The following is a 26,557-nucleotide window of genomic DNA, read 5'->3' as shown; positions in this document are numbered from 1 at the left end:
TTATATAGCATGTGAGACTTCTGCAACTGAAAAAATATTTTCATTTTTATTAAAAATTATGATTCTGTGTTTTAAAACATGAATTGCATGTTTTCATATTTAATAGTACATTGATGTGCATCCTTTAAATACCATAGGCATTAGAGTTTTTTTTTTCCTCCAGAAAATACTTCAATTATGCCTTTTATATCTTCTAGCTAATGTGTCTCTGCATACTGATATTGTTTGTTAAATATACGAAGGCACCTGTAACATTTGTAATAAATGTTACATGAGCTTTTCAGTTTCTAGACATCATCTCTTTAATTCTCTGTTGCTATGGGTTTTCATTAGTATTCCCTGGAGCCTGGGTTGCCATAGAAAATGTGTAGTTGTAGAGGAGTTACCATGACAACAATCCACCATTATGTATTTTTCAATATCAGCTAGCTGGAGATGATAGTGAATCTGAGGATATTTGTTTTGGAGTCCAATAATTAAAAAAAAAACAGTATATTTCAATATCCTAGTTATCTCCAACATATATTTTAAATATGATGCTAGTTATCCTTTATTTAAATAAACAGAAATGAATATGTTTTAAAAGCTAATTTTTAGCCATTTAGCTTGGTCTCCAGAAATTTAAATTGCCTTAAATATTTGAGACATACATAAACTCCCACATAATAAAGCTCATGTCAAATAAGCATAAGTTTTTGTTCTAATTATCTCCTGGCTCTTTCATGACCTCAAAGAATAGCAGCTCAGGTACATTACATGAGAAAACAGAGGTGGAAGAGTAGCTTTTATCTTTGAAGTGGAACTCAGAAATAAAGAAAGGAAATCACCTGGTGACTCATTGCTCAATGTAGCTTTTTTTAAAAAAGAAAAAAGCAGAGAACCTATTTTCAGTAAAGTGGCAAATCCCTTGGTTGAAGAGAAATTTTAAATATACTATTTAAATTGGAAAGCTTTTGATATATCCAACGCTTGAGCAATCATTTTGAAATTGTTTACCTATTAGCAATGTTAGGCATATAATGTCAGTTGTCTTCAATTTACTTTCCTTATTGGTACCCTAATAGAGTGATACACCATTATTTTGTCACAGGGCCAGGTAGAATAAATGTTATAATAACAGTTCAGCAAATTAGATCTATGTATATCAGAGATTTTGAAAAGATGAGCGACTTTCAAGTTTTACAGTTTTACAATCTGGCTTAAAATTTTTTTGTTGTTGTTCTTAATTGTTGCTGTAATCTGAATTTTTCTGTCCCCTGCAAATTCATATGTTGAGACCAAATGCCCAATGTTATGGTATTAGGACTTGGTAATCTTGGGAGGTGATTAGGTCCCTTATATAAGAGACCCCAGAAAGCTCTCTTGCCCCTTCTATCATGTGAGGACATAGTGAAAAGATGGCCATCCATGAACCAGGAATTGAGTCCTCACTAGACACTGAGTCTGCTGGTGCCATGAACTTGACTTTCCAGCATCCAGAAGTATGAGAGATAAGTGTCTGTGGTTTATAAGCCCACCAATCCACAGTATTCTGTCAGAGCAGCTCTGATGAACTAAGACAGTTGCCAAGCCTTTCTTTGAAACTGTGGGAAGATATGATATTGGGTCCTCTTGTTTTTGTATTCTTCTTAAAAACTTTATATTCGAATATAGTTGCTTTACAGTTTTGTATTAGTTTCTACTGTACAGCAAAGTGACTCAGTTATATGCATACATATGTCCCCTCTTTTTTGGATTGCCTTCCCATTTAGGTCACCACAGAGCGTTGAGTAGAGTTTCCTGTGCAGTACGGTAGGTTCTCATTAGTTATCTGTTTCATATACATGGTAGTGAATATATGTCAGTCCCTATCCCCCAATTCATTCCACCCCCCGCCCCCGCCAGCCCCACTACCACCACCCTCATTTCCCCTTAGTGTCCATACGTTTCTTCTCTGTCTGTGTCTCTCTTTCTGCCTTACAAATAGGTCCATCTGTACCATTTTTCTGGATCCCATATATATATGCGTTAATATATGATATTTATTTTTCTCTTTCTGACTTACTTCACGTTGTATGACAGTCCCTGGGTCCATCCACATCTTGTTTTTGTGTCCTTGAGGCCATGTAATATTGGAGCTCTCCAACATCCTTCTCTGGAAACTTTTCCTCATGGGACATGTGAAGATAGCCGCTCCTATAGCAGAGTAGATGTGCCGCACAGAATCCTGGGTGGTAATTCAATATTTCAAAGGATTGGTGAATATATTAATTGTTCCTGGATAAATGTGGGGCAGCCAAGAGAAAAATATAAGACCAAGTAGTGTTTTACTGGGTGTAGTTTCATAGAAGAGGTAGGTAGAGTTTGATGGAAAACATTTAAAAAGCTGACCTTCCAATCCATGCTGCTACTATATCAAGGATATACTTTCCCCTCCCATAGATCAGGGTCTAGAAGTGTTTCAAGAACTTCCATTGTCCTCTCCTAGTGGAGTCATGTAGACAGGATTTGTGTCTCCTGTAACACAACTCACTCAAGCCTTGTTGTTTGGAGTTTTCACTGAGGCTCATTCACTTAGACTTGGTTGGTCACACAGGCATTATTAGCTTACTCTCCAGTCCCTCCTGAGACCAAGCTGATAGCACGTGGACACAGGCACCCCCCATAAATCACACTGTTACTGTAGTGTGTATGCTGTGGCCCCAAACACCATGGTAAACACCAGCACCCTTATCAGATAGGTATTCAGAGAGCTTAGAGGCCACTGCGCCAGGTTCAAGGGCAAAGGCTAGCCTTCCTTTCTGACAAAGTTAATCCTTTACTACAGACTTGCTTTGTCTCTTTCCCTCTCCATCCATTCTAACAAGCTCTTGCCAGATCAATCTTTCTAATCAATAGTCTTAGTCATGCCACTTTCCTGCTGAACAACCTGTGAGTCTTGTTGTACTTTTGTCCCTCTGCTCTAGATGTTACAGGTTTCTGATGATAGATATTCTCTGTTTTTGGCCCCATAAACCAGTAAAATATCAAAGTTGTCCCAAAGGACTTAATCACCCTATGTGTTCCTAACTGTTCTTTACTCTTCTCGTCTTCTCAAACTCTGATGCCCTTGCCCATTCAAAATCTTTGTGGGCTCATCTTACTGTCATAGAGCCTTAATTGCTTAAACTAGATTTATTTCATTCCTTTATGGGTCCCTTTCCTTGTACCTCTCCATGACATTTGCCTTCCATTGTTGTTTTTGTATTTGTCTTATTCTTTATTATACAGGATGCTCCTTCAGGGTGAGCATTGTGCCTTATTCCTCCTTATAGTCTTCGTAGAGGCTAAGAAAATGCTTGGAAACTGGAAGGGACAGAATATGTGCAGAGTTTCATTCTGGTCTTTTGGAGAGAATGCAGCAAACAGCCAGTGTCATAAGAGCAGACTGCTTACAATGATGGCTTCTCTGTTGTATTTCAAAGCCCAAAGAACATTATAGACCCTCTTAGGGTTCGTCGTAGACTGGGGTTGTTAGGGAGCTTCTTCTGTAGATTCAGCTTTGTTTTGAAGAACTGAATTCCCATGAGCAGATAAACCCATGGAACAAGCATTCGTGTTGCTTGGTCCATCTGAAGCATTGGGCACCGTCAGTGATTTGAGGATCTACCCTCAAGGATCGGATTGAGTCTTGCTGGCTCCAGTGTGAAAAATAACCTTATAGAATTCATTTAACCTCAGTTCTAGGCCTTCTTCTCCCTCTTATGCTAAACCCTCTCTCTTCCCCCTGCCAGGATTCCCGTATACCTTACGCTGAGAGAGACAACTCTTTTAATGTATTTGTTTGTGTAATGATTTGGTGTGTACTTAATGAACACACATTTATCAGGCCCTTTGTCAGATGTTGAAGATACAGTGGTGAACTAGATAGAAATAGCCCTTGTCCTGATTTTCTCCCATAAAAAAATTTTAAAACTCTAAGGCACATTTTCTGTTGGTTTAGTTAACCTTCAACTCATTAATTTCCTTATAATGCATGTGAAACAGGAGAGCTAAACGGAGAGCTAAACTAACGTCAGCAGATGTTAGTTGAGCATTTCTACTGTGTGCTAAAAAGCAGTCTAGGGGCTGCCCTGGTGGCTCAGTGGTAGGGAGTCTGCCTGCCAATGCAGGTGACGTGGATTTGATCCTTGGGTCAGAAAGATCCCCTGAAGGAGGAAATGGCAACCCACTCTAGTATTCTTGCCTGGGAAATCACATGGACAGAGGAGCCTTGTGGGCTCAAGAGTGGGGTCACAAAAGAGTCAGACATGACTTAGCATCTAAATAACAACAATAAATAGTCTACTACCATTACCTTGTTTTAATCCTCCCGACCCTTGGGTAGCAGCCTAATTGTCATTAGATTATAGATGTGAAAACTGAGGCTGTGTTTTAGGTCTGACTCTTTAAACCTTCCCTGGTGGCTCAGCTGGTAGAGAATCTGTCTGCAATGCGGGAGACTTGGGTTTTATCTATGGGTTAGGAAAATCCCCTGGAGAAGAGAAAGACTACCCACTGCAGTATTCTGGCCTGGAGAATTCCATGGACGATATAGTCCATGGGGTTCCAAAGAGTCGGACACGACTAATAGACTTTCACTTTCTACTCTTGATCTTGGACTTTCCACCACTGTGTAATAGATTGCTACTTGGCTGAGTAAACCCTCCCACTTTTTTTTATGGTGACTTTGATCTTTCACTGTTATTCTTACCAAGTGATCAAACAACAGCTCTTGCCTATGCTAAAGTTCACACAGGTGGCCCCTACAGTTTTAGCTGAATGAATGGATCAAATCTATTACCTGTTCTTAGCAACCGTGTTTATCTTTGTTATATTACTTATTATATTGCTTGAATATCATCTTGGAAACAAAGGAATAGGTGACATTAGAAATGTTTTTTAACTAGCTGCAAGTTGCGAACAATAATTGTGCCACTTGGAATTTTATGGTAGTTCATTTCAAATACATTGGTTGGTCTGAGCTCAACAACTTTTATCAACAAGTGGGTTGACATTAAGCTTCTCAAACCTCCAACAAATCACCTGACTCCTGAAATAGGCTGGAATGGTGGTTTGTCAGTGACAAATTGTTTCACTGCTCTCTGAGGCAAGAATATTATGAATGTTCAGCATCTCAGTTTATTTACTCAAGTATATTTGAAATGATGTATTTGGGGATCTGTATTTTCCAAACTTTATGACAGGCTTATTTCTCGAAGGAAAGATAAATAAAATGTCAAATTCACGACTAAACAATCTAGAATTTTAACTATCTAAATGAGTAAGGGAAATAGCATTTCTTTTTACTGTTTCAACCACTGTCTCCTCGAAAGGTCTTCGGAGAGTTTCATTCCAGGAGACACTCTGCTTGAACATATTGGGCAGGTGCATTTGTGGATGTAAGTGAACATGTTACATTGTGTTTGTTTGCACAGTTGCAGTGGAGAAATATTCACCCAAATTGCTTTCTCTCATTTAAACCGTGTTATTTCAGTAGAGTAGATTGAGGGCAGGTGAGTAGAATGGTTAAGAGGAAGGCTCTGATGTCAGAATTGGGTTTGAATGTCACCTTCACTACCAATAAGCTGTGTAACTGAGCAATTTAGTCTAAGTGTCAGAATCTTCATCTATAAAGTGGAAACAGTAATAATTAGTACCTCATATTGTTTAAAGAGTTAATCATGTTCTGTGTTGAACATATATTAAATAGCCACTAGCTCTAGAAAGCTGAATGAGTGAATGAAAGTTACTCAGTCGTGTCCAACTCTTTGTGACCCCACGGAGTATACAGAACATGGAATTCTCTAGCCCGTAATACTGCAGTGGGTAGCCGTTCCCTCCTCCGAGGGATCTTCCCAACCCAGGGATCAAACCCAGGTCTCTCGAATTACAGGCGGATTCTTTACCAGCTGAGCCACCTGGGAAGCCCAAGAATACTGAAGTGGGTAGCTTATCCCTTCTCCAGTGGATCTTCCCAACCTGGGAATCGAACTGGGGTCTCCTGCATTGAAGGTGGATTCTTTACCAGCTGAGCTACCAGGGAAGCCCCAGCTCCAGAAGGCTAGCTGTTGTTTAATTTTTTTTTAAAAATGTTGCTTTATTTTTTAAAAAAGAAACTGGTACTTTCTCCAATAAAAATAAATAAAATAACAGCCCTGCTGCTGCTGCTAAGTCGCCTCAGTCATGTCCGACTCTGTGCAACCCCAGAGATGGCAGCCCACCAGGCTCCCCCGTCCCTGGGATTCTCCAGGCAAGAACACTGGAGTGGGTTGCCATTTCCTTCTCCAGTGCGTGAAAGTGAAAAGTGAAAGTGAAGTCGCTCAGTTGTGTCCAACTCTTAGCGACCCCATGGACTGGCAGCCCACCAGGCTCCTCCATCCATGGGATTTTCCAGGCAAGAGTGCTGAAGTGGGGTGCCATTGCCTTCTCCAATTGTTTCAGTTATTTTTATTGGAGAAAGTACCAGTTTGTTTTTTTATTAAAAATTTTTGAATTCATGCTTAATTCTTGGTAGCAAGTGAAAATCTTTTGGAAACTACAGAGTATTGAAATTCTGTGGACTATGGAGCTGAATTGGGAAAGGAGTATGACAAGGCTGTATATTGTCACCCTGCTTATTTAACTTATATGTACAGTACATCATGAGAATTGCCAGACTGGATGAAGCACAAGCTGGAATCAAGATTGCCAGGAGAAATATCAATAACCTCAGATATGCAGATGATACCACCCTTATGGCAGAAAGTGAAGAGGAGCTAAAGAGCCTCTTGATGAAAGCCAAAGAGGAGAGTGAAAAAGCTGGCTTAAAACTCAACATTCAAAACACTATCATGGCATCTGGTCCCATCACATCATGGCAAATAGATGGGGAAACAATGGAAACACTGACAGACTTTATAATTTTGGGCTCCACAAATCACTTCAGATGGTGACTGCAGCCATGAAGTTAAAGGATGCTTGCTCCTTGGAAAAAAAAGCTATGACCAACCCAGACAGCATAGGTAAAGCAGAGACATTACATTGCTAACGAAGGTCCATCTAGTCAAAGCTGTGGTTTTTCCTTTAGTCATGTATGGATGTGAGAGTTGGACTATAAAGAAAGCTGAGCACCAAATAATTGATGCTTAGAACTGTGGTGGGGGAGAAGACTCTTGAGGGTCCCTTGGACTGCAAGGAGATCCAACCGGTCCATCCTAAAGGAAATCAGTCCTGAATATTCATTGGAAGGACTGATGCTGAAGCTGAAACTCCAATACTTTGGCCATCTGATATGAAGAACTGACTCATTTGAAAAGACCCTGATGCTGGGAAAGATTGAAGGCAGGAAGAGAAGGGGACAACAGAGGATGAGATGGTTGGATAGCATCACCGATTCAGTGGACATGAGTTTGAGCAAGCTCTGGGGGTTGATGATAGGGAAGCCTGGTGTGCTGCAGTCCATGGAGTTTCAGAGATTCAGACACAACTGTGTGACTGAACTTCTGATGTAGCTATAGCACTTGAGTTCAAATCTAAGCTTCTTTATTTACTGTCAAAGTTTGGGCAAGTTACTCACTCTCTCTGTGTCTCAGTTTCCATGTATATAAAAGGAGGTAATAGAATACCTACCTCATTGTGTTAGGTGAGGACCAAATGAGGTAATATTTTTGAACCCTTTACAATAGTACCTGACACATAGTAAACACTATATGAGAACTAATTTATTATTTTATATTGATGATAAAATACAACTAACTATAAAGATGGATATGCATATTGAATCATGAATAGAATAAATATTTATTATTATAGACATTGACTAACTGGACATATACATAAGGAATGTATCAGATATGGAAAAATCTCAAATTCAAGATCTCCTTGGAAATAGGGTTCTTATTTAAAAGAAACCATTCATAAAATTATACATAGTTATTGTAATTGATATTGAACCTTTTTTTTAACCTAATGTTTATACCTATGTAATAAACTCCAGTTCTTCTTTTGGGGCTTCCCCGGTGGCACAGTGGTAAAGAATTTGCCTGCCAAGGCAAGAGACTCAGGAGACTGGAGTTCTATCCCTGGGTCGGAGAGATCCCTTTGAGTAGGAAATGGCAACCCAGTCCAGTATTCTTGCCTGGGAAATCCCATGAATAGAGGACCCTGGCTGGCTATAGCCCATGGGATCGCAGAGTCAGACATGACTGAGCACATGTACACACAATCCTGCTTTTGTGAACTCAGACGTGATTTGACCTGTGTTTTCCTACTTGTTATCTTAAGAGATTATTCAGTCAAGGAAGAAACGAGAATGGTGTAGGACAGTCTCAAAATAATTATCATGGACTTCAGAATAGTACTGCTGGAGAGTAATTGCTGAAAAATGAACCATGTTGCCTCTAATAGTAATTGTAAAAGTTCAGTAATTGTGGTTCTAGAGACTGAAGGTCAGTTTCAGGAAATAGGAATGATTTTGGATTCAACAACAGAAGTCCCAAGTTCCAGTTCTATTACAGCCACTCATTAAGCGTATTCAGTTCAGTTCAGTCGCACAGTCGTGTCCAAGTCTTTGCAACCCCATGAACCGCAGCCCGCCAGGCCTCCCTGTCCGTCATCAACTCCCAGAGTTTACCCAAACTCAGCTCTGGTTATTTCACTTATTTCTTTGCTCATCACTCTCCTCTTACAAAATAACAGTGATAATGTCTATCTTCCTTTCTCACAAGACTTTTTTATGGGCTCAGTATAAACTGTGAGAGGCAGCTGTGCTCACCACTGTAGCACAAGATGGGAGGGAGGGATACATTAGGAAGTTGGGAGTAACATATTATACACACACACTGCTATATATAAAATAGATAAACAACAAGGACCTACTGTAGTGCAGGAAGCTAGACTCAACATTTTATAATAACCCATACAGGAAGAGAATTTGAAAAAATATATGTATGTAACTGAAATACTTTGCTGTACGCCTGAAACTAACTCAACATTGTAAAGCAACTATATTTCAATTTAAAAAGTAACTAGAAAAAAACATGCAAGTTTAAGAAGTTAAATATGTATATATGTAATGCAGAATCCCTGGACACGTAATTGTGCTTCTCATTTTTATTAATGTCAAGACAAAGATGAAGAATTAAGCATTTTTGTTTCTCTGTAGAACTGTGGAAACATGGTTTGGGCTATGAGAAGAGACTAGCAGAGGGATATTTCCTATTTACATTCTGTTCTACTAAATTGAATTCTAATTAATGTAATTCTTTTTAATTTATTCTAATTCTATTTAAACATATCACTTTCCCTCACAGCATATGGTTTGACCTGTATGGCAGAATGAGAACGGGGAAGGAGGAACTTGGGTTGGGGGTTGGGTTAATAGAGGGGAGGAGGCCCTGATGTAAAGCTGAAAAAGGTATGTGTGGATGTGTTTTGTCAAACCTTTTTTAAAATTTTAATTTTTTTTTTTACAGTAGGTCCTTGTTGATTATCTATTTAATTTTTATGCCATTTTTAGATTAAATTTATTTCTTTTTAAATGAAACAAAGATGAATGTTTTTAATGATAAAAGGTGCAATTCACAAAGAATATAGACATCGTCGACCATTAGACACCAAACAACAAAGAAATAGAGACACGTAAAGCAAAAATCAGAACAAATATAAGGGAAAAGTACACAATATATAATCATAGTGAGACATATTAACATTTCTCTGAGGATATTTTATCAATTGCAGAAAAAATTAGGGGCATCTTGAATGATGTCATTAATAATTTAAATATAATAGATTTATAATTATATTAATCTTATATCCTACACACATATATTTAAAATTTTGTATCTCATATGTTGTCAGATGTCCACAGGACATTTAAGAAAACTGTCAAAAAGATAAACATTTCTAAATTTCAAAAAGAATTCTTTTTCTGTGTGATTCAGTTATACATATACACATGTATTATTTTTGAAATTATTTTCCATTGTAGGTTATTATAAGATATTCACTATAGTTCCTTGTTCTGTACAGTAAAGTTGTTGTTTGTTGCATATCTACTTTTTAAATTAGAAATCTAGAATTTTATTTATACTAAGTCAAACAAGAGAATCAAAATGTCATAAATTTTTTAGTTGGGCAAAAATTTATAAGTTTTCTAGAGTATATTTTGTTGTTCAGTCACTCAGTCATGTCCAACTCTTTGCAACCCCATAGACTGCAGCACACCAGGCTTCCCTGTCCTTCACCATCTCCTGGATGTAAAATATATATATTATATATATATGTATACAAAACTTTGCCACCATGCTTGATTAAGGCTTGAGAAAGAACATTAAAAAGGAAAGGAGAGATGGAGAAATTGGAAAACATAAACTAAATGAAATGGGAGCTGCTGCTGCTGCTAAGTTGCTTCAGTCGTGTCCGACTCTGTGCGACCCCATAGATGGCAGCCCACCAGGCTCCCCTGGCCCTGGGATTCTCCAGGCAAGAACACTGGAGTGGCTTGCCATGTCCGTCTCCAATGCATGCATACATACTAAGCCACTTCAGTCATGTCCGACTCTGTGCGACCCCATGGACAGCATCCCACCAGGCTTCTCTGTCCATGGGATTCTCTAGGTAAGAATACTGGAGTGTGTTGTCATTTCCCTCTCCAGAAATGGGAGCACTGAATATGAAATAGAAAAAGTTAAACAAACTAGATAAAAGTAAAAGATCCTCATATAGCCCAGTTTTTTAAACAAGGCTGCTCATTTAGAAACATATCTGGAGCTCTGGCAAAAAAAAAAAAAGGCAATACCTGGACATTTGTATTTTTTAAAAAGTTCCAAGATAATTTTGATATGCATCTTGATTTTAAAAAGTGATTACGAGTTTTTCAATTAAATGGTAGTTTTGATGATATAGAATTCTATTATTTTTCTATTGACCAATCATGATACAATGGTATTGGTGGTGGTGGTGGTGGTTTAGTTGCTAAGCCGTGTCTGACTTTTGCGACCCCATGACTGTAGCCTGCTAGGCTGCACTGTGCATGGGATTTTCCAGGCAAGAATACTGGAGTGGATTGCCATTTCCTTCTCTAGGGGATCTTCCCGACTTAGGAATTGTACCGGGGTCTCCTGAACTGCAGGCGGATTCTTTACTGACTGAGCTATGAGGGAAGCCCATACAATGGTATTAAATGAGTAATAGTTACATAATCACAATAGTGCAAGATATCTATCAGCTTTCATAATCACTAGCCAGACAAAAAATAAAAGATAGTTACAATTGCAAGCCATAATGGGGACATGATTAACCTAACAATATAAAATAATTACTTACAATTTGGGGAGTCAAGCAGAGTGATGTGGTAAGTGGAAGTGCATACATGCACATGTGGTTATCTACTTTAAATATAGCAGTGTGTGCATGTCAATCCCAAATCCCCCATCTATATATCCTTTCTCTCCACCCTTTTCCCCAGTAACCACAAGTCTGTTAAGTCTGGGAGTGTTTCTCTGTTTCGTAAAGTTCATTTGTATTATATTTTAAATTCCACATCTAAGTGACATCTTATGGTATTTGTCTTTCTCTTTCTGACTTACTTCTCTTAGTATGAAAACTCTAGGTCCATCTACGTAGCTGCGATTGGCATTATTTCATTATTTCTCATGACTGAGTACCATTCCATTGTATATGTGTACCACGTCTTCTTTATCCATTTCTCTGTCAGGACGTTTAGGTTGCTTCCATGTCTTGGCTATTTGTCATTCAGATGATGTCTTAACAAGATTCTCAGGCTTCCTCTGGGGGGAAAGGGATCAAATGGTAGGAGTAATACATTTTAGAATACAAACAGGTTTGAGAAGGGCAGCATCCAGGGTTCCTGTTAGGGAGAAGGAAGGAGTATGGCTGACGAAGGAGCTCTCCCAGGAGGGGGCAGAACTACCCAGAGAAAGAGTATGGTCTGGATAATTACCTTCTAGAAAGCACAAGAGTCAGATTTATTTGAAGTTTTTAAAAGCTGCAACTTTCTTTTATCCATAGTTTTTAGGTCTGTCAATGGCAATTTTTCAATAATTGCTAGTTAAATTATCCTAGAGCAGCACAGAAAGAAGTGTATTTATTTGGAATCAGGCCAATAGAAGGAAAACTTGCCTTTCCAAAATGCAGCGAGTCAGAAGGAAGGGAAGAACTTGGATCAGAACTTGGGTGGTAGCTATGAGAAGGAAAGCATATGAGCCGAATCTTATTCAAATTTAGCTTTTAGTCTGTTGGGCACTTTCAACCATAATGGGTGTCCAAAGGGAAAAGAGAGGCTATTTTACTCTGATGTGTTCCTTCTACCCTCCTTTTTTTTAAATCACCATTTCCATCTCCTCTGCTAACTCCCAACTCTCTGTTTACAAGGGTTTCTATTTTGCTTTAAAGTCCTATCCTTTTTTACCTCCAGTGTTTTTGCTGTCAGTGGACAAAAGTTACGGAAGTTCTTTGTTCTCTCTGCCAACTGATGGTCAGGAAGGCTTCTCAGCCATGTCTCTGTATCTCCTACTAAATTCTCTTTCCAATACAAAATCAGTGAGTCTTGAAATATTTCTTCAAATAATAATGAATGATCTACATTTTTGGAAACAAATCTTTTTTGAGGTGATAGTGAAAGTGTTATTGCTTAGTTGTGTCCGACTCTTTGCAACCCCATGAACTGTTTCTTGACAGGCTCATCTGTTCATCGGATTCTCCAGGCAAGAATACTGGAGTGGGTTGCTGTGCCCTTCTCCAGGGGATCATTCTGATGCAGGGATTTCTGCTGCATTACAGGCAGATCCTTCACCATCTGAGCCACCAGGGAAGCCCAATTTTTGAAGATATTTTCAAATATACAAGTATAAATAACCCCCATTTGTTCATTTCCTGGATTCTACAGGTATCAACATTTTCCCTGCTTTTTTTTTTCTGAACTATGTTTTTTTTTTTTAATTTTTTTTAAGCATAGTTTACAGTATTGCTTTACAGCTTCAGTGAAGTGAATCAGCTGTTGTTGTTCAGTCACACAGTCGCGTCTGACTCTTTGCTACCCCGTGGACTGCAGCATGCCAGGGTTCCCTGTCCTTCATTAACTCCCGGAACTTGCTCAAACTCTTGTCCATTGAGTCGATGATGCCATCCAACAATCTTGTCCTCTGTTGTCCCCTTCTCCTCCTGCCTTCAATCTTTCTCAGCATCAGGGTCTTTTCAGATGAGTCGGCTCTTTGCATCAGGTGGCCAAAATATTGGAGCCTCAGCTTCAGCATCAGTCCTTCCAATGAATATTCAGGATTGATGTCCTTTAGGACAGAATGGTTGGATCTTCTTGTAGTCCAAGGGACTCTCAAGAGTCTTCTCCAACACCACAGTTCAAAAGCATCAATTCTTTGGTGCTCAGCTTTCTTTATAGTCCAACTCTCACATCCATATATGACTATCAGAAAAACCATAGCTTTGATTATGCGCACCTTTGTTGGCAAAGTAATGTCTCTGCTCTTTAATATGCTGTTTAGGTTTGTCATAGCTTTTCTTCCAAGGAGCAAGCGTCTTAATTTCATGGCTGCAGTCACCATCTACACTGATTTTGGAGCCCAAGAAAATAATCTGTCACTGTTTCCATTGTTTCCCCATTTATTTGCCATGAAGTGATTGGAATCAGCTATATGTATCTCCTCCCTCTTGGACCTCCCCCACCATCCCACCCATGTAGGTCACCACAGAGCACTCAGCTGAGCTCCTTGAACTATACAGGAGGTTCCCACTAACTGTTTTACATATGGTAGTGTATAAATGTCAATCTAATCTCCCAATCCATCCCCCCACAGTGTCTACACCTCGTTCTCTACATCTGTGTCTCTCTTCCTGCTCTGCAAATGGGTTCATCTGTACCACTTTACTAGATTCCACATATACACATTAATATATAATATTTGTTTTCCTCTTTCTGACTTACTTCACTCTTTATCACAGTCTTTAGGCAGATCAGCATCTCTACAGATGACCCACTTTTGTTCCTTTTAATGGCTGAGTAAAATTCCATTTTTTATATGTACCATATCAGCTAAGAAATTAGCTATCATTTATTGCATTACTTTTTAAAGAAGCTGTTTCATAAGGTCTAAATGAATTTATATGTCTAAATTTAGGACAGAAGACATTGCTGAGTTGCAGATTGACTGCTTTATGGAGTCATAGGATGGTTGCAATGGAAAATTAAAAGGTATTGAAACCAGACAACTTGGGTGTACATTCAAGCCCCGCTATGACTTTGGGCAACTCATGTTACCTCTTTAAAATTCAGTTTTCTCTGTGGGATGAAAATGAAAATATTCAGCCTCAAAAAGATAGGAGGATGCTTCTTCAGTATCATAAGAACTACCTATTTTAATTCCATTGCCAACATCCAACTCATCATATGAGACCCTATAATTTTAATTAAAAAGGCTGAGTGCCTAGAATTTTAATAGGCTAAGTGCTTTTGTTATTAAAAGGTTGATGCTTTTGAACTGTGGTACTGGAGAAGACTCCCGAGAGTCTCTTGGACAGCAAGGAGATCAAACCAGTCAATCCTAAAGAAAATCAGTCCTGAATATTCATTGGAAGGACTGATAGCAAAGCTGAAGAAGCTCCAATACTTTGGCCACCTGATGTGAAGAGCCATCCCATTGGAAAAAACTCTGATGCTGGGAAAGATTGAAGGCAAGAGGAGAAGGGGACAACAGAGGATGAGGTGGTTGGATGGCATCACCAACTCAGTGGATATGCGTTTGAGCAAGCTCTGGGAGATGGTGAAGGACAGAGAAGCCTGGCTTCCTGTGCTGCAGTCCCTGGAGTCACAAAGAGTTTGATTCGACTGAGTGACTGAACAACAGCTACAATTTTAATATGTTAATCAGTTAATAAACAAGGATATTTGTCCTCAACATGGCTTTTAAACATTTTTTGGAAAGTTTTGTTCTTTGTGTCACAGTACGGCATATCAAAGAGAGAGAGAGAATGAGAATGAATTATGGGAAGAAAAGAGCATCCTAAGAGTAAGTGAAATGAGAAGTGGGTTGGGCCTATGTAGAGGAAAAACAGGTGAGGATAGGCAAGAAAATGTAGGAAAAGAGGTTGGAGATACTTCTATCAAATACTGTGTGCTATTTCAAATTCACCCTGTGAGACCAAGAAGTGACAGATAAATCAGAGGAAGAGAAATAGCCCTGAATCTGATGTTCATCCACTGACTTGTTGAGCACGTGTCTGTGTTACACTGAAGTAAGTGCTTTCTGTAAATTTTCTAGCTTAATCCTTACAACAGAACTGTAAGATAGATAGTGTTTTCTCTTTTTACTTGTAAGGAAAAATAAGATTCAGGGTAAAAAACGCTTATTCTGAACATTAGAGCTCAAACTGTACCTCAAAGCAGCTACTCTCACAGTGAATCTTGTACGAGTGAACTGGGAAGGAATGAGTGGTTTTTACTCTGGTGTTGGGGGAAAGGGCTGAGAGAGGGGGTCATCAGAAATCACAGAAGTACTTGCTTCATGCCATCCCTACAATAAATTCTACACAGGTTGGAAAAAAAAAAGGAACCAAGGGTAAAAGGTGATAGCAGAGTTGGAGGACAAGAAAAGAAAATGTAAGTAGTTATTTCATTGAAATTGAAACTTTGAAAGTGGGGAACTTTCTAAGCATAGACCATGGAAGAAACCACCAAAAAATGATTGGTATGTTTGGTTACATAAAATTTCAATTTCTGTGCATTGAAAACCATTATAAGTCAAACCTAAATGCAAAAAATGAGCTGGGAAGGCAAATGAAAATGTGTATATAATTGTGCTACACAAATGATTAATACCTCTATTGTCTGAGGAGCTCTTACAAATCAATAAGAAAACCACAAATTTCCTAAGCTAAAAATAGTCAAAAATAATAACTGGAGAACTACCGTAAACTTAAAAAATTACTTAGAAGCAGTGATAAGAAATAACTAAAATTAAAAGCAGATATTATTTCTGCTATTAAATAAAACTTTTATAAAGTGTTAGGGTTTATCTGTGAACATTTTTAGAAATAGGAACTGAGTTGCTCATTGTCCTTTTGGTGGGCAGTCTATAGATTTTTATCTTTTTGGTGCACAAATTATAGACAAATGCCATGGAAAAAGTTTATGCCTTTTCTTCAGAAATTCTATTTTTGTGAATTTCACTTGCAAAAATTAGCCAATGTAATGTCAAGATTTTTATGCAAGGGTATTGTTGCAGTATTAGATGTACTGTTAGATGTACTAGACAAAAAGAAAAACAAGATGATTTAATAAATATCAGAAAATATTTGAACAAAGTTTGTGAATATGAATATTCAAATGCACAATCTGTTAAGACTGTGTGTGTGTGTGTGTGTGTGTGTGTGTGTGTGTGTGTTTTAGCCAACTGGCATGCGGAATCTTAGTTCCTGACCAGGGAGCTAACCTGTACCCTATTGTGTGGGAGCACAGTCTTAACACCTGGACCACTAGGGAAGTCCCCAGGATGGTTTTTAAAGACTATTTTATATAGATATAAATGATTCGTTGCTAAGGGGAAAAGGTAAGACATACTGTATATGCAGTATAATCCTAAATCTTGTTTAAATTCCATGTGTGTGACTTTGTATGTTGAAAGGGAGCATCAAGGAAAAACAGAAGATGTTAATTTCCTTCTAAGTGGTGCAGTCATGATTTGTTTTTATTTTCTGCCTTTTGCCTGTTTTCTACAATGAATATAAATTGCTTTTATAATTATAAAATGTTATTAACATTTTAGAAGTTGTAAAGATTAAATATAAAAATACGGCTGAAGATAATGTTTTAGGAATGTTAATTTTATTTTCCTTAAATGAAACCTTAGATAGAAACTTAAAATTTCAGATTTGAGTCTTTATGATTTGATAGTGGATTTTTATTTTTATTTTTTTATTTTTGGGGTAAGTGTGAAGGACTCCCGTACTCTCCGAGTTGACCCTCGTCCCCCAGTCTCCAAGTTGGCCTCTGATAGTGGATTTTTAAAAGCTGACAGATTAAATGATCTTTGTGATATCAGTTTTTATAGGGTTGAATTAACTAATACAAGTGTCATTAGAGCTAAAGGTCCAAAGCAGAATGTTCCTTTCTTTGCGTTCTGTGTATATAACCTTTGATTTTTGTTAGAATAATTTTCATCTTACACATTACCATATCCTAATAGGAAATGAGCTAAGATCATTTTTTTTCCCTTGATGGAATAAAGTTAGCATTTTGTAAAAGCAGAAAGTCAATAGTAACCTTCATTTTGGAGTACCTGTATTCAGAGTGGATCCTTAGTTTTCTCTTTTGAGTTTGTAATAATAATAGAGGAGCCATGCCATCTTTTGCATAATCAGGCTTTTGGCCTTTACATGCCTTGTTATTCTGGTTCTTGGTAAACAATATTTGGAGTAATAAAGTTTGAGAGAGAAAATGGATTTCTCATAATGGCTGTGAAGGAAAATGGTATGGGAAAATGTTCCACTATGCCAGTGTTTTCACATAGAGGAACTTTTGCATTATCTTATCACTGTCAAAGTTATGTCTCATGGGCATACTCATTTTAAGTTCAGGGTCATACTTTTTTCGTGCATTTTGCCCAACTTCATCTTTAAAAATTCTTTTTGGATTATTGATGCCATTGATTGGGTGTGTATACTTTGGAGCTCTTCTTGATTGCACAGTTTATCTAAGCATTTTCTGCAGACATCTTTCCTGTAGTCCATCATATTTCCTCTGTTCTTCTTTGTGTCCCCTTTTAAGGCACTTTCTGTTTTTAAGTCCATTATTAATAAGTATTTATTGACTATTGTCCTGATAAATACACAAAATTCTTTCGTATTTGCTAAATGTTGGTTTCTTTGTTTTTAGGTTGACTATGGATCCTACTATTCGCAGAGCTCTAGAAAGGTAAACAAAATGAACACTGACTTCAACAGATACAGTGTTTTTGGTTTGCTTTCTTTGTTGTAATTGAAAACATGAACTCATATGAATTTTTTATGAGATTCTGCTTTTAACTAGTTTATTGCTTTTTAAAAATTAGAGAATAAATTGAAAGCTTTTTATAGTTTGCCTAGTGGGTTACCTGGACATGTGTTCAGGCTAAGATGGTACCTTGAAGGTGTTCGCTGTGTTCCACATTTGGTCCTCAGCTCTGCAGCCTTGAGGTTTGAGTTTATGGCATGTGAGAGCAGCCGTGTCCCCTGGAGACTGATACAGTATTAGTTTCTCTATTTATGGTGCCATGAAAGCCAAATGCTGGGCTTGCCTCATTAATATATTCTCTCTCTCCTGTTTAAAAAGCCTGCATAGGAGTCCAGCTATGGTCAGTCATTTGCTCCTAGATCTGGAATTAGAATGAGGAGAGGGGACAGCCATTGTGAAGATTTAAGAGTGAACGCCGTGCTAGCCATGATAACCTGATGTGTGTGTCTAACCTAGAGGGGTGTTCTGCTCCATGCGCTGTGCGGGTACCTTTTCCCCACACAGTGATGAGTACCGCACACGTTACTTTATTGCACTTCACTTCACTGGGCTTCACAGATGTTGCATTTTGTTTTTGTTCTGTTTTTTGGTTTTTTACAAACTGAAGATTTGCGGCAAGTCTGCCTTGAGCAAGTCTATTTGGCGTCATTTTTCCAACAGCGATTGCTCACTTTGAGTCTCTGTGTCACAGTTCAGTAATTCTCACAACATTTCATATTTTTCATTACTTTATTGTGGTGATCTGTGTTCACTGATCTTTCGTGTTACTATTGCCATTGTTTTGGTGCACCATGAATCTAGCCTGCATAAGATGCTGAACTTAGTAAATGTGTGTGTTGACTGTTGCACTGATCAGCCTTCCCCACTATTTCTCCCTTTCCTTGGGCCTTCCTATTCCCTGAGAACAACAGTACTGAAATTAGGCTAATTAATAAGTTTATAATGACCTCTAAGTGTTCAAGTGAGAGGAAGAGTCGACATCTCTCACTTTAAATCAAAAGCTAGAAATGATGAGGCTTAGTGAGGAAGGCGTGTAGAAAGTTGAGATAACCAAAATCAAGGCCTCTTGCTCCAAACAGCTGAGTTGTGAATGTAAAGGAAAAATTCTTGGAGGAAATTAGAAGTGCTACTCCAGTGAATACCCAAATGATAAGAAAGCAAAACAGCCTTATTGCAGATCTGGAGAAAGTTTTAGTGGTCTGAATAGAAGATGAAACCAGCCACTACATTCCCTTCAGCCAAAGCCTAATCTCGAGCAAGGCCCTAACTCTCTTCAGTTCTGTGAAGGTTGAGAAAGGTGAAGAAGCTGCAGAAGATAAGATTGAAGCTAGCAGGGGTTGGCTGATGCAGTTTAAGGAAAGAAGTCATCACCATAACATAAAAACTAAGTGAAGAAGCAGCAAGTGCTGATGTAGAAGCTGCAGCAGATTATCCAGAAGATCTTGCTAAGATGAGTAAGGCAGTTGGCCACACTGAGAAACCGATTTTTACTGTAGACAAAACAGCCCTTTATTGAAAGGAGATGCCACCGAGGACTTTGATAGCTAGAGAGGAGAAGTCAGTGCTTGGTTTCAAAATTTCAAAGGACAGGCCGAATCTCTTGTTAGGGTCTAACGCAGCTTTTGACTTGAGTTGACAACAGTGCTCATTTACCTTTCCAAAAATCACAGGGCCCTTAAAAAGTATACTAAATCTAGTGTGCCTCTGCTCCATAAATGAAACCGCAAAGCCTGGATGACAGGACATCTGTTGGCAGTATGGTTTACTGACTATTTTAAGCCTACTGTTGAGATCTACTGCTCAGAAAACAAACAAACAAACAAAACTTTTCTTTTAAATTACTATTGTTCATTGACAGAGCACTTGGTCACCCAAAAGCTCTGATGAAGATACAATGAGATTAATGATGTTTTTGTGCCCGCTAACACAACATCCATTTGGCAGCCCATGAATCAAGGAATAATGTTAACTTTCAAGTTTCATTATTTAAAAAATATATTTTATCAGGCTATAGATGCCATAGATAGTGATTCCTCTGATGGATCTGGGGAAGGTAAATTGAAGACACTTCTATAAAGGATTCACCATTCTAGATGCCATTGATAACATTCTTGACTCGTAGGAAGAGACCAAAATATCGATGTTAATGGGAGTTTGGAATAAGTTGATTCCAGCCCTAATGGATGACTTGGAGGGATTCACAACTACAATGGAGAAAGTTACTGTAGATGTAGTAGAAACGGCAAGAGAACTAGAAATTGAGTCTGAAGATGTGACTGAATTGCTGCAATCTCATGATAAAACTTGATAGGAGTTACTTCTTATGGGTGAACAAAGAAAGTGGTTTCTTGAGATGGAATCTATTCCTGGTGAAGATGCTGTAAAGATTGTTGAAGTGACAATAAAGGATTTATTGTCAGTATTACAGAGACTTAGTTGATAAAGCAGTGGCAGGGTTTGGGAGAGCTGACTCCAATTTTGAGAGGGTTCTGTGGGTAAAATGCTACCAAGCAGCATTGCCTGTTACAGAGAAATCATTCATAAAAGTAAGAGTCTATAAGGGACTTCCCTCGCAGTCCAGTGGTTAAGATTTCATGCTTCCAATGTAGAGGGAAGACACAGGTTTGATCTCTGGTTGGGGAACTAAGATCCCATATGTCACATAATGCAGTCAAAAAAAAAAAAAATAAAGCAAGAGAAGTCCACCGATGCAGTAAACTTCATTGTTGTCTTACTTTAAGAAATTGTCATCTTTAGCAACCACTTCCCTGATCCATCAGCAGCCATCAGCATCAAGGTAAGACCCTCTACCAGCAAAAAGATTACTGATTCACTGAAGGCACAGATGATAGAGAGCATTTTTAGCAATAGAGTATTTTTAAATAAAGGCATGTACATTGTTTTTTTAGACATGAAGATATCACACATTTAATAGTCTAGAATGTAGTATAAACATAGCTTTTATATGTGCTGAGAAACCAAAAACTTGGTGTGACTTGCTTTATTGCAATATTTGCTTTATTGCTATGGTCTGGAACCAAACGCACACTATCTCTGAGGTCTGCCTGTAAAAGATGCAGTTTCCCTCTCAGCTTCCCATTTTTCTCAGTTTCCACCATTGATCTTTCCACATACTCATAACGTCCACTAGTCTTTCTGTTTTAGTCTGGGAGGTATCATTCTGTCCAACTGTCAAGCAGAGGCAACAGTCAGAGTTGTATTTGAATGTCAGCTTTACTTGGCTCTAGGCTCTTGCACAAGGTATTGAATGTTTCATTTCTCTTATTTGAAAACATATTAGTAAGAGTCCCTATCTCATAGACTTGTTGTGAGATGAAACATTTAACTCAGTGATGTAATAAGAGCTCAGTAAATATCAAACAATATAATTCAGGTTATCATGGCTTAGTGTTTATTCTAAGGTGAATTCTGCACACACATGTATAGATTTTATTAGGTTGAACTGTGTGAAATTGCCATTTTGGCATGTCAAAGCACCAGCTATTCATATGGCTAACCCCAATAATAACTTCTAATTTTTGTCTATAGAACCTTAGTTATTTTGCTTAATACATGTCATTATCCTAATTGAATATTAGCATATTGAATTATCTTCTTTAATTCATGTTATATTGTTGTTGTTCAGTGAAATGGCAGAATAATACTGATTTGGGGGTGTCATGAACTAGTCATAATAATGATAATGTTGTCTATTGAGATTTTTCCAAGTCAATCTGTTTCTCAAATGGGCTCATCTTTAAAAAAATTTTTGAAGTATAGTTGCTTTACAATGTTGTGCTATTTTCTATTGTACAGCAAAGTGAACTGGAGGGTGTATATTAGAATATACACATATATCCCTTCTCTTTTGGATTTCCTTCCCATTTAGGTCACTGCAGAGCATTGAGTAGAGTTCCCTGTGCTAAACAGTAGGTTCTCATTATTATCTATTTTGTACACAATATCAGTAATGTCAATCCAAATCTCTCAATTCATCCCATCTCCCCATCTGCCTTGACATCCATATGTTTGTTCTCTGTATCTATGTCTCTATTTCTGCTTTGTAAATAAGATTGTTTATACCCATTTTTTTTTCAGATTCCACATATGTGTGTTAATATATGGTGTTTATTTTTCTCTTTGTGACTAACTTCACTCTGTATGACTGAGTGCCATCCATGACAGTGTATCACTAGGTCCATCCATGTCTCTACAAATGACCCATTTTCATTCCTTTATATATATATGCTACATTTTCTTAATCCATTCCTCTGTTGATGGATAGCAATGTTAATAATTGATACCATTTTCAGAATGAGCGAAACACAAATTTTACCAATACTCTGTGAAAGAACAAAAGTATATGTTGTTATGTTTCAGGATTGAAATATTTTTGTTGATCTTAAATCTTTTATGAAAATGAAACAACTACTCATGAATGGATTGAAAACTTTCTTGCTCTACTTGCTCTACTCTATTTCTTGCTCTACATAATACTTATGTATTTGTGCACAGACTGACCTCCTTAATTTGGCCTTTAGCCCTTTAAACAGCTTCTGAAATGAATGTGTGATCATGCTAACCTTCTGTAGCAATCTTTTACACATGGTTTAAATGTTGCCATTACTGAAGTCCTGACTTTGTACCAGGGATGGTATAAACCAAGCCCTGAGGCAGCTATTGGGAATTTCAGGCTGAAATGATTTCTCTAGAGGCTCCAACAGCATCAGGAATTCAGTTGGGTGAGTGCTCAAAACTAACTGGGGCAAAAAGAGGCTCAGAGTTGATACCTTGTATCCCCAAAGTGAAGGGTTTCTTCTGCTTTACATTTTTGGGATCTTGCAAGTTTCTCTTCTGACCTTTGGTTTTAGTATAAATTCAACCATCTTGGTGCTTTGGAACCTAACTGGCCTGTCAGCTAAGTTTCAAAGAACATTCTAGGAATCAGAGATCTGAACTCTGATGAAGAGGCCCCTCATTGCTTGGTATCCACTCCAGTTCAGTTCACTCAGCCAGCCAGCAGGGGCCCCCAGGAGGCAACATAGGATCCTTGTCATTTTTTTGTTGTTATTGAATCTTCTCACCCAGTTAAAATATCAAAATCTTCCTGGGATTAGAGAATGAGGAAATATGATTTCATGCTGCATAAATTGAAAGGGTGGCCTTGGTGAGTTCTGAGTTTGAGATAAAAAGAGCATCAGTAAAAATGAAAGGAAACCCATTTAATTATGTCTGTTATTGGACTCTTTCTTTCTCCTCCCCCCACTACTCTGATAATGTATTTTTATGGAATGTGAATCAAATGGCAGCCTTTAAGAATCCAAGGTCACTTTTTAAATCTTGTCTGCCAAAGACTTGCCTAGACAGGCCTTTGATTTAGATGTTTGTAGATGTGACTTGACATCATGGCTAGGTGTGCTGTCAGAACGTTCGATTTACTTAATAGAAAGGCTAGAGTAAAGCTTAAGCCTCTCTGATAGGACTCTTTTGTCTTTGAACTAAGGAGTATGAGTAATCAGGAACGATGCTCCTTGGTGGCAGGTGAAGAACGCATTCTGAGGACGCAATTCTAAGAACTGTCAGAATTGACTCATGCCCACTTTAATGGTATGGGTTACAATGAGGCTGACTAAAAATATCTGGATGATTGGTGGTGTTTGTGAGAAAGGGTGTCTTCCTCCTACATTCAGAACAGATCAGAGCTGCCACCATGCAGACGCCCAACTGCCTTGAAGGTCTTTTCAGCGAGAGACTGGTTGACATGAGGTTCAGATGTGAAAGATCTCTGGCTGTTCCTGCTTGTCACTTCCCTTAATTCAGGACTGATGTGAAGGCTCAGACATGTCTCTCCTCTTTGCTCCTTCAAGTGGGCCCTTCTTGAAGGTGTGTGGTCAGTAGGAAGGAAAGATTGGTTTTCAGTCCCAAAACACTTTTTTGTGACATTCAAGAAAGAAATGTTTGCTTTGATTTCTGCTCTAAAGAGAGTGCTCTTGTTGGGCCTTTAAAAAAATGTGTTAGTAAACTCATGTGAAACGTCATGTATGAAACGAGATGCCAGTCTAGGTTCAATGCACGATGCTGGATGCTTGGGGCTGGTGCACTGGGACGACCCAGAGGGATGGTGTGGGGAGGGAGGAGGGAGGAGGGTTCAGGATGGGGAACACATGTATACTAATTAAATAATTTTCTATTAAAGAAAAAAAAAAAGAAAATGAAGAAAAAGAAAAAAAAAAGAAAAAAAAAACAGAAAAAAAAAATGTGTTAGGGTTTAAAATTTTAAAAATGTGTGTGTGTGTGTGTTTGAGGGAGAGAGAAAGAATGTGATAGGGAGAGAGATGGGGGGATGTAGAGAATGAAAGGGGGGATTTGGAAGATTAAAAAATCATATCTCTTATTCAGAATAGTTATAAATGTTTATAATTTACCTGTATTAGAAATCATCTCATAAATGACAAGTCATTAGTTAATAACGAGTTATCACATATGGGTAACTTACACAAGTTCAGAATCTAAGAGTTTAGAATCCTGGTGCAGCAGATCAGAGTCAATAACCAAAATTTATTAATTTTGTGGTTTCACAAAATGGTCCTCTCTAGGATCCTTCTACACCATGAGAAAACCCAATATTTCAGTTGACCCTCAGTTTTCCAGTACCCCACTTCAGAACTGCTAAAGACTTCAGAAATGATGTCTAATACCACAGTATTTTCTCCCAGCCCTCTGATGCTGTCTATTTACTTTCCCTTTGAGGTGCAGGGAATAATCTATATTATTTTTCTCCTGCAGGTTTGTAATGCTTTGCTCAAGTCAGTGGGGAAGCTGTCATATTTGCCTTGTAAAAGGGCTTAACATATCATGGTGATACTACTAATCTGGATTGGTTACCAGATTCGAGATTTTGGCAGTTGATAAAGTTTCGTTTCTAAAAATACAGTATTATAAAAGAATCTTTCCACAAAGAGGCCTCATCCTTTTTCTTTTTCATGCTTAATAAACATTGTTTCATTTTAGTGAGTGTTTGACTTCTCTTCTGAATTCTCTATCCTTGTCTTTGGGTATTATTGTATTAGAGTACTAATTTTCTTGTCAATTCATACCAGCTTTTTATATATTCATATTCTTAGTCCTTTCACTCTATTTTGGTGGCCAGTATTTTTATAGAGTTCCTTTGCCTTCTGTTCTCTTTATATTCTATTTAACTTGCTAAGTTTAATTTAAAAATTTAGTAAATAAGCTTGTATTTTCCAACTATGGTATAACTGCTAACTGTAGAATTGTTTTCAAATATGCTAATTTTTAGAAAATGTCATAGTTTGGGGTCATACTTTTGATCTGAAAATTAAAAGAAAGGATAGTGAGTGTGGCTGAAAAGATAACAGTCATGTTCAGGGCTTTGAATTCTCAGCTAAGGAGGTCAATCTAGTGTAGATGTGGTTCACATCAAATTGGATGCAGTTGTGACCATGATATGGGAAGGTATTGAATAGTTAATCTCTTTAAAGCATTGGTGGAAATTCTAAGCCACCTGGACACTGTCTTATTAGTTCCTTCTTTTTTTTTTTTAAAACTCTCATGGATGTCTCTTTGTTACAGACCTTTTTATGGATATCATATCTAAATCTATGATCACATCTGAAATGTGATTAATATGTGGATATTAATCCAATATGTGAGTTTAGTACTAATATGTCAAATTGGTGCCATGAATTCTAAGGTGAATTCTTACCCTGCACTCTCATCTTTATGATGAAAAGTGTGGTCCTAGCTTGAGTAATGGTTTGGTTCCTAATCACAAACCACCTTCTTCCACAGCACCAAATAATGTACTGGTTCAAGTCTGGCAGACCAGTTATTAGTTAGAAATTGTGAACAAGTTACTTGACTGCTTATATTCCTAACTTTTCTCATTTCCAAAGGAGAATAATTGGGCTTTTCAGGTGACTTGGTGGTAAAGAATCCGCCTCTCAGTACAGGAGACACAGGTGACGCGGGTTTGACCCCTGGGTTGGGAAGATCCTCTGGAGGAGGAAATGGCAATCCACTCCACTGTTCTTGCTGGGATAATCCCATGGACAGGGGAGCCACAGTCCATGGAGGAGGGCTACAGTCCATGAGGGTCACAAAGAGTCAGGCACGACTGAGCAACTGAGGATGAGCATGGAAGGGGAATAATAACAGATCCATACCTTATAGCATTATTGTGAAAATAAAATGAAAACGTATCCTTCTCAAAAAAGTTCTCGGTACGTTTTAGTGAAAATCGCTGTCATGTCCAACTCTTTGTGACCCCATGGACTGTATAGTCCATGGAATTCTCCAGGCTGGACTACTGGAGGGGGTACCCTTTCCCTTGTCCAGGGATCTTTCCAACCCAGGGATCGAACCCAGGTCTCCCACATTTCAGGCAGACTCTTTACCAGCTGAGCCACAAGGGAAGCCCATGGTACATTTTATGTGTTTGCTAAATGTTAAATATCATGACTATTGACATGTAGATGCGACATGCTCTTTTGTTTTCCTCAATTGATGGCGTTCAAAGCCAGTTTTAAGAGAGTG

General features: G+C 38.1%; 1 protein-coding gene across 1 annotated transcript in view; it reads left to right on the top strand.

The window, feature by feature from the left end:
* Positions 1 to 26,557, top strand: part of LOC139180332 (uncharacterized) — a 368,615-nt gene that overhangs the window by 105,058 nt on the left and 237,000 nt on the right. Inside the window, exon 4 of the mRNA XM_070781800.1 lies at positions 17,885 to 17,923. Coding sequence (XP_070637901.1) covers positions 17,885 to 17,923 — 39 coding nt within the window. The remainder of the gene's footprint in view (positions 1 to 17,884; positions 17,924 to 26,557) is intronic.

The sequence above is a fragment of the Bos indicus genome, chromosome 28, assembly GCF_029378745.1.
Source record: "Bos indicus isolate NIAB-ARS_2022 breed Sahiwal x Tharparkar chromosome 28, NIAB-ARS_B.indTharparkar_mat_pri_1.0, whole genome shotgun sequence".
In the NCBI taxonomy this organism is placed as follows: Eukaryota; Metazoa; Chordata; class Mammalia; order Artiodactyla; family Bovidae; genus Bos; species Bos indicus.
This window is presented reverse-complemented; position numbering and strand designations above follow the sequence as displayed.